The following is a 16,413-nucleotide window of genomic DNA, read 5'->3' as shown; positions in this document are numbered from 1 at the left end:
TATATAAGGACCGGCGCTCTTAGTGGTTGAGGTCGGGGTTTGGGATGGCTCACAAGTAACAAGAGGAGAAGGGAGAGAGACACCTGGTATTTTAAAGATTTATATCGTTCACTAGATGAGTTGATTCAACTAACCTGGAAATAACGTGAATCGTTCAGCGACGACTTCTTGTAAATAACCCATAAATCAAGTAAAAAATCCATAGATAATTATTAACTATATTAATGTTATTTTACTCATTGTCAGGCACTAGGGGACATTTCAAGCTTTAAAAATGACACCAATATCTTCTTGGTATCACCATATTTGGCTGAGATATCATGTTTAAAAGAATTAAATATTCTAAAATTACTATTTGCAGGAAATGAGCCACAAACTTTCAGAGCCTAGAAGACTCCATCGTGCAATAGCAGTCACTCCTTAAGCAACTTAATTTCGGTCCAGTTTCAGCTTCTTTCTGCCTCTCAAATACCTCATCCTTGTTTTAACTTCAGGTGTTGAATGTTTTTTTGGCATTTTTGTTTTTATTTTCCATTGATGCAACAAATCCTGCGATGGTGTTTGTCCCAGGGTTTATGCCCATCCTCCTCAGAATTTTAATTTCTACTTTTGGACTCTTATTAAAATGACCTACATCACTGACACAAATTTACAGCTTTATAACTAACAGCAAACGATTATAAATTACTTCATTATGTAAAAACGTGTTTTCAATCTAATGATCATGCCCTGATATCTATGCATCTATTTTGGGACTAGAAAGAAGTTTATTTTACAAGCAATGCTGGACGAGGGGACTGACAGCTACGAGGATCACTCCAAAAGTAATCCACAATATTTATTTAAAAATTACATTTTTATCTTACAGCTTTGCTATAGATGTAGATACATCCTTCAGGAACAAAAAGCGGGGTATCGCATTTCCACATAATCCACATAATCCCCGCACCTTTCAACTGCCTTACGCCACCTTGGAATGAGGGCCTGTATACCTGCATGATAAAAGTTTGGACCAACACGTCTGAGCCACTCTTCAGTAGCATGCACGAGGGAGTCATCATCTTCAAACCTCGTTCCTTTAGTTTACCAAAGAGATGGTAATTACATGGTGTCAGATCAGGACTGTAAAGCTGATGTTTCAGTGTTGTCCATCCAAGTTTTCTGATCTAATCTGTGGTCTTGTGACTGACATGTTGCCATGCGTTGTCGTGCAATAGCAGAACATTCTGCTTCTCCCAATGTGGTCGAACATGACCAACTTAGTCGAGCTTGAAGTTTCTTGAGAGTTGTCACATATGCATCAGAATTAATGGTGGTTCTGTGTGGCATAAATGTCCACAAGCAAGAGTCCTTCTGAATCGAAAAACAATAGTAGCCATAACATTTCCTGTCAAAGGCGCAGTTTTGAATTTCTTTTCTTCTGTGAATTTGCATGATGCCACTCCATTGTCTGTCTCTTTATCTCCGACCAAAATCGTGGAGCCATGTTTCATCTCCTGTCACAATTCTTGTAAGAAATTCATCTCCACCATTCTCATATTGGTCCAAAATTTCTCTGCACACTGTTTTTCTGGTTTCTTTGTGGGCTTCTGTTAATATCCTCGGAACCCACCTGGCACAAACCTTTTATAACCCCAACTGTCTCAATATTCTGCACACAATTGCTTCTTCTATTCCAACTTGGAGTGACAATTCTTTCACTCTTACGCGTTTGTCCGCCACAGCCATGTTGTTAAAGCGCTGCATGTTGTCAGGTCTTCGTGCAGTGCAGGGTCTTCCTCTGCAAGGAGTGTCCCAAATATTGGCGTGGCCTCTTTCACAAGATAATCTGCTTGCCCACCGACTAACTGTACTATGATCGACAGCTGCATCTCCATACACCTTTTTTAAACCTCTTGTGAATGTTTCCCACTGTCTTCTTCTCACAGCACAGGAACTCGATAACAGCACGTTACTTCTGACGAATGTCACGTACAGCAGCCAACTTGAAGTGCCATCATGGCGCCACACACAGGAACGACTTAAATTAAATTTGAATACAAGGGGGAAGGATGTATCTATGACCTCCATAAATTGTAAAGCTTTAGAATAAAAAATACATTTTAAAAAATGTTGTGCATTACTTTTGGAGTGATCTTTGTAGAAGTGACCGTGGCTCATGTCGCAGAATTTTGGAAAATGGGATTTATCTGAAAAAACCATAAGGCATAAATCGAAAATTCTTATATCAAATTAAAGGGGAAAATTCTAATTTTTCATCATTTTTTGCGTTTTGTCGGTGTACACAAACCTTAAATAATGATTACATAATTATGAACACTTTGCTAAAATATTGAACATTTTGAAGCAAAAAGTGTAAAAGAATGAGCCGTTCAAAATTAACTGTTTCATTATGAATTTGCAAAATTGATGATGAATGTGTGTGCTGGTATTGTTACAGATGCGAAAAGGAGAAGTTAAGTCTTGGCCAAGATTTCAGTAGGAGGAGCAAAGGGTAAACTGAAGAAAAATCATGGGAAAGTTTTTTAATGTGTTCTGTTATTGGATGAACCTGAAGATCATTGTGTAACTGATTGTTTCTTACGTACCAAGGTGCATTAACAGCTGATCTTAAAAATTTGTTTTAAAAAATTTACAATTTATTTAGTTGAAAATGTGCTGTACCTCCCCAAATTGGGTAGCCATATCTGATCATACGTTTGATTAATATCTTGAACAGCAGAATTTTTGTCTGTCTGTACAGTTGATCTTCTGTTAATGAGGAATCGTACTCGACCGTAATGCTGTTTGGCTTTTTGTAATGTTTGTTCAATATTGTTTTTCCAAAGTAGTTTAGTATCGAAGCGTATACCTAGATATTTTATGGTTCATTATGAGAGAGGTAAGGTAGAACAGTACTGTTTAACGAAAGCTGTGGATCATCGGGATATTTTCGCAATGTAAACATTTTCACATAACACTTTAAAGAATTAAGAGCTAGTTTCCACTGTTGTGACCATTTATCTATTACATTAAGAGCAGTTTGAATTTGTTGACCAAGGATGAAAGCATTTTCATGTTGAGAAATTGGAGCAGCATCATCTGCAAACAGTGCTATAGAAGTATCTGTAAAATTGGGAAAATCGTTGATATATAATGTGAAAATAAGGAGGGAGAGTGGTGATCCTTGGGGGAACATCATTAGTTATATTTCGAGAAGTGGACAGGGTTTATCAAGACGAACGCTGAATTGTCTGTTGTTTAGGAAATTGGTTATGATTTTAATTAGATAAGAGGGAAAGCCAAGTTTCAATAGTTTGTAAATGAGGCCATAATGCCATACAGAATCAAAAGCTTTACTGTAATCAAGAAAAACTAGAAGTGACGTTTCTTGTCTTCGAAACCTTTATATATAATTTCTGTAATAAAATTCTAAGCAATTGATAATGGATTATAGATTGACCTGGTTGAAATCCAAATTGAACTGGATTGTGACTATTTGAGGACCTCTCAGCAATTAACTTTTCAAAGATCTTACTTAGAACAGAGGGAAGACTGATAGGGCAGTAGGAATCCACTTGGGCAGGATGTTTGGATTGTTTCCATTGTAGAGGAAAATGCGAGCATCCTAAAAGAGCATTATAAATTGAAGTAAGAAAAGTTATTGATCCCTTTGGTAGTGTCTTAAGCAGAGAGGTGTAATTCCATCATAACCTGGAGATTTTCTATCTTAAGAGACTTAATTATGCCTATAACCTCTAGAGGGGATATGAATTCAATAGGAAGTGGTTCCTCTATGATTAATTCATTCGCCCTTTTAATCAGATATCTTTAAAAAATTAACTTTTTATTAGAAGATGGTTTGAAAGTGAGCTCAAAGTGGTCAGCTATCCTTTCGCATTTGTTAAAGGGGTCTGGGAGTGTTTCAGAATTGTGTTTTAATGGCGGAATAGGAGTACATATATTCGTTTAGTTGTCCTCCATAAAGAGTGATCACGTGAATCAAGGTTTTGCAAATAAGAATGTGACTTAAGACATTCTTGATCCAAGAGGAACTTAATTTCTCTTGTCAGTTGATTTAATGCTTGATGGTCACAATGAAAGTGATAAGAGTGCCACTTCCTTCTTAACCATTGTTTTTCTTTAATAAATTCCAATATTTCTGAAGGTAGATTTAATGAGAATTTTTGGTGTATAGGCAAGATGAGGGAGTTGAGATATGCAATGCGCTATTTAAACAATTAGAAAAATTATTTACTTAATTGTCAAATTGATGATGCCCTACTGCTTGTCAAATCTAAATGCATAAACAGTCTTATAACCTCAGCAAACACTGCCTTAAAAACAATCTCCAAATGGGGAGCAGAAAACAAACTGAAATTTAATCCAATTAAGAGTAAAGCAATGCTAACCACTAGAAGACATAAGGTAGCACCCGCATCTCCACTCATAATGGAAGGAGAAAATATTCCATTCGTTGACACAATGAACTACCTAGGAGTTATCCTTGACAAAAAGCTGACATTTAGACTGCATCTCGAGTATATGGCAACAAAAGCAAGCAAGCTTCTTCGAGGTTTGTCTACTGCCACCAGGCCCACGTGGGGGCTTAATTCCGACATTCTCAAAATAATATACCGAGGAGCAGTAGAGCCATTAATTCGTTATTATGTACAGGTATTCCAGGAAGTTCTGCATAAGAAATATGCCCAGAATAGACTCTTAAAGATTCAAAGAGATTATGCTCTACGAATCTGCAGAGCATACCGCACAATATCAACAGATGTGGTGTTAGACATTGCTGGTATAGAGCCACTTCACTTGATCGGACTCTACAAAGCAGGAACATGGATGAATATATAATATATATATATATATATATATATATATCCATGCAGATGCGATACCAAGTACTCCCCACCAATACAAGTATTCCGAAATAAATGCTGTTATCAAGATTTTATAAGATATGTAAATTACGTTCACAAAAGTTGTAATCTGAACACATGATAAAATTTATATATATCCATTGAATTATTATTATTATTATTTTTTCTATATTTTTTTTATATATTTTGCTATAAATATTTAAATTAACAGTTGATAAAAATAAATTAGGATAATAATCTAAAATAGATTCACGATAAATGTGTTGTATAAAATTTAGAAACTGCTTGTAACAACATTGTTTAATGGAAAACTGTGTAACGTCTTCAGAGATTTCAACCCACAGAAATTTAAACCACATTCTAGTGAATATTAGAATTAGTTATTTGCTTAGGTTATAATATAGTATACATTTCATGAAACTTGTTAATTGAAATATAAGATTGTATTTTAGTGTTTAATTTCATCTCATTGCATTTCAGTCATTCATGTATATAAATTATAAAACTTTGTAGAGATTTGCTGAATTTATAGATTTGTAAAATTGTATTAATTTCATAATTGAAACTTAAGATTAATTCAATAGGAGACTTCATTAATCAATATCATATAATTATTATTATTATTATTATTATTATTATTATTATGTATTTATAACCCTAACATACCTATCTCAGGTAAAATAAGGTTCTCTGTAAAATTGGAGTATAATAATTGTCAAATACTTTAGGAGTAACTTTATCTAGAGGTGGAGGTGTATGTGCTGCAACAAAAGCCTGAAATAAGGGCCAATTGGTGGCTCTGTAATTAAGTGGAGGTGTGAATGTTTCAACATTAATATCAGAAGAAGTAGAGAATATAATAGGACAATGATCAGAATCTAATTCAGCTAGAACGAAAGGAAATAGTTTTGAAAGGGTGATCAGTGTGTACTGCAACGTCAAGTAGCTATATCAGGTAGTATGTTGGGATTATATGCATAATACATAGGGACAGTAGAAGCATTTATAGACAATTGATTTGTAGTAAACAAAGAATGTAACATTTTTCCAGCTGGGTTTGTAGTACGGCAATCCCAAGCAGAGTTTTTTGCATTGAGATCTCCCAAAATAATAATTGGATTCGACGACTGTAAATATAAGCTATACTTGTTTTTTTGATGACATGAAAGTTAAGCGGCCGAGCTTGGAACTACAATGCCATGTTGCCAATATGAACTACCACCCTGCCAGCTGATGGAAGCTAGCAATTGTCGTGAAGATGGTTGACGTTAAAACATTCATTGACAATTGACGCGAAGGTAAGAAAACAATACAAAAATCGACAGAGAATCAAACACGAAATGTACCAATGCTAATATTGTGTGCACAATAAATGTCGTCAAAGCAGCTATTAAGCACTTGCCACGTGAGAACGGTAAGTTTGGCAACTCAACCGTTGTTACCATAGCAACAGGCCTACCACGCTATGTGACATTCAGTTGTTTTTCCGATCACAACGCTCCTGTCATGTCCCATTTTAAAAAAAAAACAAGTATAAATTCTCTGCCATTAAAGAGTTTGTTTGGAGTTTATATGCATGTATATAGTGAGTGTGTCATTTTTTAAAGAACATTGTATGGCAATTGCTTCTATGAACTGTGAACTTTGAATGGGATAACTCGCTGAATATGTGTTCGTACAAATATAGTTACTCCTCCAAAACCAGCATCATAATTATGTTAGTCTATCTGTTCTGTAACATTCTCATTCCGGAACAATTTGGATTCAGAAAGAATAAATCAACTGAGCAAGTGACGTTTAATTTAACTGATAAAATTCTGGAAGCTATTAATAAAAAATTACAAGTAGGAGGAATATTCTGTGATCTCTCCAAAGCTTTTGATTGTATTAACCATAAAATTCTACTACAAAAATTAGAATACTATGGTATTAAAGGCATAGCATATTAGTGGTTTGAGTCATATCTCCTAAACAGAAAACAAAAAGTGGAAATCAACGCATTTAATAACTCCTTTAAATCTACTTCAACATGGGAAATGTTCATACAGGGGTCCCACAAGGATCTATATTAGGGCCTCTTCTTTTTCTAATTTTTATAAATGACCTTGGCCCCATAATAAAAGGAATAGGTTATCCTATACTATTTGCAGATGACACAAGTATCATAATTACGGACAAGAACTTTACCACATTCAAATATAAAACAGAAACAATTCTGCTTAAAATTTATGACTGGTTTACAACCAATAAACTAGCATTAAACATTAATAAAACTAACATAATTCAATTTAAAGCCACTTCAAATTTAATCTCTGAAACATTGGACACAACTATCAACAATATACCTCTACTAGAAGCATCAACAACCAAATTTCTTGGTTTGCATATTAATAATACAATAAATTGGAAAACTCATATCAAAGAAATAACCCCCAAACTTAGCTCAGCATGCTTCGCAATTAGGTCGTTACAAAATTTCTAAACAGCAGTATCTTAAATATATTTTGCCTATTTTCATTCCATTATGTCCTACGGAATAATATTTTGGGGAAATTCTGTAGATAGTAAAAATATATTCTTATTACAAAAAAGAGCCATAAGAATAATAGTTGGAGCAAAGGCTAGAGAATCATGTAGATTATTTTTTAAAAAATTAGAGATTCTAACTTTAACAAATCAATACATAATATACTCTACAATAAATTTCCTCTTATGTAATAAAGAAAATTTTCCAACTAACTCATCCATACATAGTATAAATACCCGCAGAAGGAATGATTTTCATACACCATCATCAAATTTATCATGCTTTCAAAGGGGAGTACGTTACATGGCGATAAAAATGTTCAATAGTCTTCCTGAAGACATTAAGAATCATAGCCAAAACCCTACATTATTTAAGGTAAAACTAAAAAATTACTTAATATCTCACACTTTCTATTCTGTAGATGAATTCTTGACATTTCACAGTACTGTGTAAATATTATAATACTATTAAATGGTAAACATATTACATTGTATAAAATATTATTGTTATTAAGGTATTAATTCTGTACATATTTCATATTTGCATTTTATATGTATTGCATTTTATTGTTAAACGTAAGAATTGGACATGTTCTTTATTCTATGCTTTAAAGCAAATGTAAGAATATTATGGAACGAAAAAAAAAATAATAACCTGGTATCTTTAACTTTTTATTTAGAATGAAGTGAGTTTCAGTGATTGCTGCTATGTCAATTTGATGAATCTGCAGTAAATGAATAAACTCGTTTCTTTGATTAGTTAAGCCATTAGCATTCCAGGTTAGTAGATTAAGGTGAGTTGGTATTGTTTTTCCATATATTAGAAATCGAAGTGCTAATATTAGTCGTTATAATAGGTATTAGTGAATTTATGTTTTGTACAGCTGATGTAATTAACTCTGATAACTGTTCAGAAATGATTTGGAATATTGAAGAAGTGTTGTTATTGTTATTATTAAACTTAGGGGCAGACTTAAGAACTGATGCATAAGAAGGTGTATTCACAGGGCGATCAGAGGGAGAAGTTGATGCAGCTGAAAAAGTTGTGTGTCATTTTCACATGAACGGATGTAAAAGCTGCCAAGGCTGGTCCACAATAAACCAGGAATGGAAACAGAAAGATTGTTAAAATACATGCATTTAAAGGTAAGCGTTCACAATTAACAAGAAGCTTGCCAAAGGCTCGGAACGGGAACAGAAACTTGAAGGTTGGCAAACTTCCAAAAGTAGAGTGCTGCATATTGCTTTTCATGCTGTGCAACCCGAGCGCTGCAAAAGTTGCGACTAGAGGTTGTGAGTCTGTTCACACATATAAGACGCTACTTTTGCAGCTGCAGCTTTCCGTTTCCGTGTTGATTCTTTAATACATTTTATGGTTATGTTCGCATTAGAGTTTCAGATTATGAAACTCATGTGGTAGATTACTTATCAGCTCTTTTAATTATAAAATTAAGAACAAAACATTAAACTACAAAAAAACAGAAGGTGCTAGGACAAAGAAAGAATAATATAGACAGGATGACATATGCCATCATGGAGTCCAAACTCCTTCAGGTCTCCGAATGACTGAGAAAGAAATATGATAACTGCAAACACAATGGTCACAGCTAAAATAAATATTTTCGCTGTCTGTGCATTTTTCGTTTCCATAGTCACCACAACCCAGCCCTCCTACAATGTTTCAATGCATACATAGGCGGATTCAGGGAGGTGCTAAGAGGGGCTTTAGCCCCCCACCCTTGAACCGATATAAAAGCAGTTATATTTAAGTTTACGAAGTTTTTTACTTTCATGAAATTAAACCAAACATTTTTATTTCTTACACATGTATGTCACCAAATCATATGATAGGGTGAGCATACATGCCTTGTAAAGTACTAATGGACTCATTCTATCAGTGGCCAGGACTAGCAAGTGGCAACAATAGTAGAAAAAAAAGTTAGCTCCCCCTTCCCTAAGGAGTTTTGAATCAGCCACTGACTGCATATCACACATTCTGTTTTACCTGTGGGATCTTCATTTTGGTTTCGAAGATCCCTCTCTACTTTACTATCACTATCAACATTCTCAAAAGTCAGCATTCTTTGTGATCTTGTGATAGATTCTGGAATATTTTTAATGTATTGCTGTTTTGTAAGGTGTGTAAATAAGCACTTCGCTTCATTCTCCTCTTCTTCCTCTGGTTGTGAGTTTCCTCTTAGGTTCATCCTCTATTGAGAATTTTCTCGCATATCTTTTGAAAGTCCTTCCATGTAGATGGAACTGCTATGTCTGCAAACACTGGAACAGGTAATGGGCTAGGCTCAGGCCTCAGAGGGAACAGGAATACTATCTCAATTCAGAACCTCTGCACATGAATTGCTCTTCTGGAATAGGCCTGTTCAGAGAAGGAATAGCATTCAAATCTATGTCAAAGCAAAAGATTTAAACACTTGATTTCAATTTGTTTTACTTGTAGCATGTTCCTATTCAAAATGTTGTCTACTCAGTCTCCTCTATAAGCCCTACGAGTTTATAATGGAAATTTCGAATCACCGTGTATAATCTAGGCGAATATTAACTTAATCGTAAATATTTTGTTTTAAAACAACACACAATTGTAATATTCTTCATTTTAAGGTACCATACAGTTAATATAAACATTATTTTGTTTAGCCTAGTTATTCTCCAAAGGATTTACATACTTATATTGGTTGTAGGTAGGCCTAAATACATTACAATGAACTTGAGGCACATGTTTTGAAATCTTGTCAAGTCTTTAGCACTATGAAAGAATCTGAAACAATCTTTGACAATTTTTGGCAAGTCTTCTTGTAAATTATTGAATTGGAAGACAAATTTGATCATGTACCGGTTCATATGTGGGAGATATAATGCTAAGGAAATAATGGAACCCAAAGGTGTAAAGAAGGTTGTCAGTTGATAAAATCAAACTATAAATGAATGGGTTTATATTTTGATTTGAAAATGCTCAGCTGAAAATGTCCAGCAATATAGACAGACAGATAATCAATGTCAGCAAATACAACAATAACCAATAAACCAGAGGATCAATGTCACAGTTTAGTTGTTCTTTTTAGGACAACTCAATACATGCCCTAACACATAGTGAAAAACAATATAGTATCTATTCATACACAATGAAGTAAAAGCTTATATTTATTAAATGTGTGATCAGTTACATATTTGGATTTATTTTACAAACCGACAACATATAAAAATATAAATCTAATTTTAAACAAATAACATCAATAAAATATAGAATATAATGTTCCACAATGCATATATGATAATTTATTTTGTATTTCAATAAAACAATCTGTTAGCTGAATTTCTCTCATATTGCTGAGATAGTTATGTTACTTAATGTATTCAGTCAGCATATAAACTGTGTAATGATACTTCAGTTACTGCATTTAATTTAAATTTATTCATATTATAGTACATAGATGCATTGTTAGCCAAATTACTAGAGTGTCAGTTTTCTATATCAGGGATCAAGATTAAAATCCCAATGAGTCGAAATAGAATTTGACGTGAACAAAGATGAAACAGACTTTTATAGAGCACTCCTGTTTCCCATTTTCTTTCTAGCATTCCACTAAGTGCTCCATTAATTATCTTCATCATCATCATCGTCATCATCACTACCACCAGCATCACAAACTAAGATTTAATACAGTGCATTAAGAGTATCAAGACAGCAAAGAGCTCTATAAATTCCCTGAGGAATATTCTCGAGTTGAATGATCAAGAATATAGGAAGAGAGAAATTCCAATACATCTCCTGCGCAATTTTCATGCAGACAAAAACACAATGCATGTGATGTATGATAACTAGTTGTTATTATTATTATTATTATTATTATTATTATTATTATTATTATTATTACTACTACATTTAATTCTACAATCCATCAGATACATGGTTGTGTCAAAATGACTTACAAAAGAATTATAATATGGCACTAACGGGTTGTTTATAACAATAAAAAAGTTCTCTATCTTACAAGTATTTATTAGCCAACCGAAAGCTTTATGAGTTTGGGTGGCAATAATGACTCTGATACTGCAAAACTTTTGAAAAGCAGAGTGTATAATACATTAAGAATGTGTAGTACACGCAATTTTACTGTAGAAAATGAGGTGTTCGGTTATATAACATGGTAACTGACAATTTTGACAAAAATTAGTTACTGCTACTAGTACATTCTATTATCAACGAAAAACTCTTTACTGTTCTTTGAGGAGAGGGGCAGAATCTTGTTTCAAAATAGGAAAAGTTGGCTATCTTTTGTTTCATGAAGAACTAGGTATATACTCAAGATGGAGACTAGAAAGAAGCTGTTCAGAATAATGTGTAATGATTTAAGAAGTGTTTGAAGATCATGATATACAAATCATGAAGGGCAATACTAAGGCTACAATCTGCAATCCCTTTTTTTTTTTTTTTTTTTTTTAAATGTGTGTACTTTGGATGTAAAACAAGGTAACTCCTTAAGTTACCATGTTACTAATCCAAGCATCTTTTTATACAATGACCTGAATATGCCTTAGGTATTTTAATATAATCTCTTTTAATACTACATGGAATAAAGCCAATTTACTCACAATATGTGGATTATTGCTCTGAGCTTAAAGAAAACCCAGTTTCCATGAAAAAAAAAATGAGAAGAATATCCTGTAAATACTTCTATATTGGTTTTAAGAATCCTAAACCAGACACATGCATGGAATATGATGTTCTAAATGTACGAATAACACAAGCAAAAATAGAAAGAGATGAAGAGAAATTAGAGGAACTATGAACAACTCTGCACTTCAATCATTTGTGGGTTACAGAAGGACAACAATCTATACAAGAAGCACCCAACACGAGAATACTCTGATGCTTTTACTTTTGATTTACAGCAAGTTTCACCAACCACCAAATTGTCTTATGACCCAGCCTTTTTTACATAAAAAAAAATACTTTTGTTATAGTTTAATCCAAGTATCCATGATTATTCTGCAAACAAAGGGTACTTCTAATATTAAGATCAAAGTACAGCTGGAAGGGATCTGATGAAATAGTTACATTTTAAAGCACTTTATTTTGCATGGTATTAAAATTGGTCGAGTTCCTTGTGGAACAAGATGGGAAAATATACGTTGCGTATTATAAATTCATCCAAATGATATAAATCTAATTAATAAAAGTAAGGCTAATGTTAATGTTACATGACTTGTTCTACAAAGTGTGAACAACCCATCATTTCAGACAATTGTGACAGGTAAAATAAAAGCTGGACAGTTGTTGGTTTGAAGCTAAGGATGATGTTAACTAATAGAATACAAGTGCAACATATCTTTTCTATTGCTGACCATACTATGCAGCTTTCTGATATGAGATTTTAGGTATGTGGAGTAGTATGTAACACACCATATCCAGCACTCTAAATGATAGTAGTGAGATTCTGAAGAAGTGTTAATCCAAGAATCCTTTCTTTGTATATCAAATGGAGACACAACATTTTCTCAACATAGGTTCTGTGAAGTACATATTTCAGCCAACCCAGTAGAATTGTAAGTTCTTCTATGAGATTAAAATTGGATGTGAAGAACTCTAGAGTTTTTATTCACAGAAAATCATATTGTGATGAAGGCAAAATATTTTCTATACATAAATAAGGTCGTCAGATATTATACTATGGTATCTATTTAAAACTGTTTGCTCTATTAGGGCCCCGAAGCCTTACACAATAGTCCACGCCCATTTTTTTTAAACAAAGAGAAATTGCAAGATATATTACATTCCAGAAATGCATCACAAGTACTATAAAAGACTGAAACCGTAACCTGATGCAGATGATAAGCAAAAAAAGACAAGTACCGAAAAACAACACTCTCAGTAATTTTGACTTCCCTCCCCCTGCCCCCTCGTATAAATGTTGTACTTATTTAAGTTGGTAATAAACAAAACTTAACTTTCGTTTACTGGAGTACATTGCACAGTAACAATAACTTACCATGCAATTTTATAACCAAGTAGTATACAAGTAAAATATAGTATCTGCATGCAGACCTCTTTATATCTAATGATACTGCTTTGAGGAAAGAAGTATTCACAGCAATTACTGTATTTCTATATAGTTAGGATGACCAGACGTCCTCTTTTGTCCGGACATGTCCTTCTTTTTAGAACTTTGTTTGGCAGATTTAAAAAAAATTAAGACATGTCCTACCTTTCGTAACTTGTATGCCTGATATTTTGAAATTATCTGATTTGACGCCTTTTTCAAGTAATTTGCCAAGTAGGTGGCAGCAGCATCGACGGAATATACTCTTTTCCAACGATCATAACTCTTTTGCTCTTTCTTGTTACTAGACTAATAATAATACAATATTTACCTGCACATTTAAGCTAATGTGAATCTAAATACTGTAGATATTTTTTGTCCTCTTTAATAATATTATAGTTGCCTTGGCTCTCATATGTAGCTAACTGTAAAATCATTATTATTAAGTTTTTTCATAATTATTTTGTAATAAAATAGATGTTAACATATTTTTAAGTACGATATAAGCCTAAATCTGTACTGCAAATATTTTGTAATAAATAGATACTGACATAATTTAAAGTATAATGTAGGCCTAAGCCTAAATCTAAGTATACATATTTTTTGTCCTCTTTTTTTCGAACAATGTCCTCCTTTTTGAAGCTTTATGCCCTCTTTTTTATTTATGTGAATCTGGTCACCCTATATATAGTATATTAAAATACATATTCATAAAATGGTATTACAGCTGTATATTGACCACACTTATTTGGTATGGCTCCTACACGATTTTTCGAAAACTTCATATGCCATTTCCCAACAAACTGCTTTTTGTCAGTTACCATATTATATGATCAAGTGTCTCAAATATTTCCAAATCCATAATCCAAAGAACATCTAGTTAAAACCGACCAGTAACAGCTTCTTTCCTAAACGTTTATCCAACATTAACAACAGTGATCTCTTCTATGGAATAAAACTTAATTGGAATGCTGAATCCTAAACTAAATTTTGTGCTAAATGAACAAAGTCACTAAACTTCTAGTTCTCCATTTACCTACTCACACAATTTCAAACAATCGAAATCGTTTTAAATGGAGATAATTCTGACAGTACTATTGGAATGTTCAGTTTGAAGCTATGCAAGTATGTTTCATTCTGCTGCATTAAAAGAGACCATGAATTTCACCTGTGTCTGCATCAATATCCATGTCATAAATGCTGGGTCTTGTCCCGAGACCTGGCAACATAGCTATCTATAAAAAAAAAAAAGAAGTTACAAATTATTTATTTTAACCATCACTTTCAAATTTCACATCACAGAGAATTATGAGTTACAAGTTGCACTGATGAGCAAGGCGAATGAATTATGTACCATTGAGTACTTTAAAGAAAAATACCGTCTTAAACACATAGACATGATTGGTCTTTTTATCGGGGCCCATGGTGTTATTCCAAAATTCTTCAATACATTTAGGAAAGAATTTGGTTTACCTAAATCTTAAAGTAATATTCATATTTTCAAGATGATTTAAATATGAACTTACACTCAATGACATACCATTAGAACAAGAGCTTTCTGATTAACACTTTAACAATAATTTTATTGTAATCAGAATCACAGTCACAGACACTTCAATGCACCAAAGAAAACAAATTGACCAGCAAAAATTTCCAGAATTTAGGCTGACTGAGGAAAGTTGTTTGAGAAAGAGGTTGTAGGAAAAGGACAGGATATTGTAACTGTAAGTAGGCTTAAGGTTCGAAAGAGAGGGTGGGGTATTGTAATAATAAATGTAGGCTTAAATGTGCAGGTAAATATTGTATTATTATTAGTCTAGTTCAGAGATGCAAAACTGAGTGTCAGTCATTTATCCCTTCCCTCAATACCACAGGTCATTCACATGATAAGGTAGAGCGGCCTTGCATTCACTGGCCAGTAGTGAAATTCAATACCAGTTTTTAAGCAATGGGAAAATGAATACTTCTGTATTCAAAATAATCACAAAGCACGTATGAATTCTGTGTTTGGTTCTACATACGTATGTGAACAAACACTATTGAAAATGAATTTCAATAAGAGCGACGATTGCTCTAAATTGACAGATGCAATCTAATATTCCTCCTCAGGCAGTATAGCCTAATACAACGAAACTAGTGAACAAAAAAAGAATGCAGAGATCTGGCGCACGTTGTAATTAAACCTAATTATAGGCATGATTTTTCTTTATATTCACAAAAATTAGCTCTTATTATGAGATCAACATAATAAATTTCACTTAAACTAGAAATTATGCACTTTTATACTTTTAAAAATCTTTTCAATGCTTTAATTTTTACATACAATCGTATTATAGGCCTACAGGCCTAAATATCAATAAAGGGATAAGGTATTTAATCTGCCTGTTTATAGTAATATGTTTTGAAAGAAGGTATTTTCATTCATGACTAAAGTTCCTCTAATCTGAAGACTACAACAAGAATATCATTTAGATCATCAGTTCAATTTAACTAATTGAATTTAAATAAGAAACTGTGCCTTTAAGTATTTCCAGATCTTTTTTCTTATATTTAAATGTACTGTATTCGTTTACATACCATTAGATACGTAATGCATGTAATCTGAATTTGTTGGTTAAGTTTAGTGTTATAATTATTGTGGTCAGAAATACTTTCGTCATTTTGGTCGTGAGCACCAGTTTATTATAATCTGCAACATGGTTGTTGACAGAATACGGGTATGTCATTCAACGCTTGTCGACTGTGGAAGGGGAACCAATGGTTTTCACATGCTTCCACCCCTCTCTCTGTCAGTTCTGCATCCCTGGTTCTAGTTATTAGTAATGCTGCTGCTATTATACATACCACTAATCCAGACTTATAAAATATAAAGTTGAGTAAGACACAAGTAAGGCAATTATTATTTTAAAAAGTAAAAATTAAGAAGCAGGGTGCTCCCAGGTTGCAGAAAAAAGTACTGG

At 33.3% G+C, this 16,413-nt stretch overlaps 1 protein-coding gene across 5 annotated transcripts in view; it reads right to left on the bottom strand.

Annotated features, from left to right (window-relative positions):
* Positions 1-6,861: 6,861 nt before the first annotated feature.
* pug (pug C-1-tetrahydrofolate synthase, cytoplasmic) overlaps positions 6,862-16,413 on the bottom strand; it is a 91,354-nt gene continuing 81,802 nt past the window's right edge. For 2 of the 5 annotated variants that reach the window (XM_069839693.1, XM_069839692.1), the window contains 2 exons: positions 14,622-14,688; positions 6,862-9,674 (listed from right to left, as the gene is read on the bottom strand). In XM_069839693.1, coding sequence (XP_069695794.1) covers positions 9,598-9,674; positions 14,622-14,688 — 144 coding nt within the window. In that variant the 3' untranslated portion in view covers positions 6,862-9,597. Of the gene's footprint in view, positions 9,675-10,328; positions 14,689-16,413 lie in introns of those variants that run through there. The other 3 variants (XM_069839690.1, XM_069839689.1, XM_069839691.1) reach the window with 2 other exon arrangements.

Source organism: Periplaneta americana, chromosome 11 (genome assembly GCF_040183065.1).
Source record: "Periplaneta americana isolate PAMFEO1 chromosome 11, P.americana_PAMFEO1_priV1, whole genome shotgun sequence".
Taxonomy (NCBI): Eukaryota; Metazoa; Arthropoda; class Insecta; order Blattodea; family Blattidae; genus Periplaneta; species Periplaneta americana.
The sequence above is the reverse complement of the archived record's forward strand: the minus strand, read 5'-3'. Positions and strand labels throughout refer to the sequence as shown.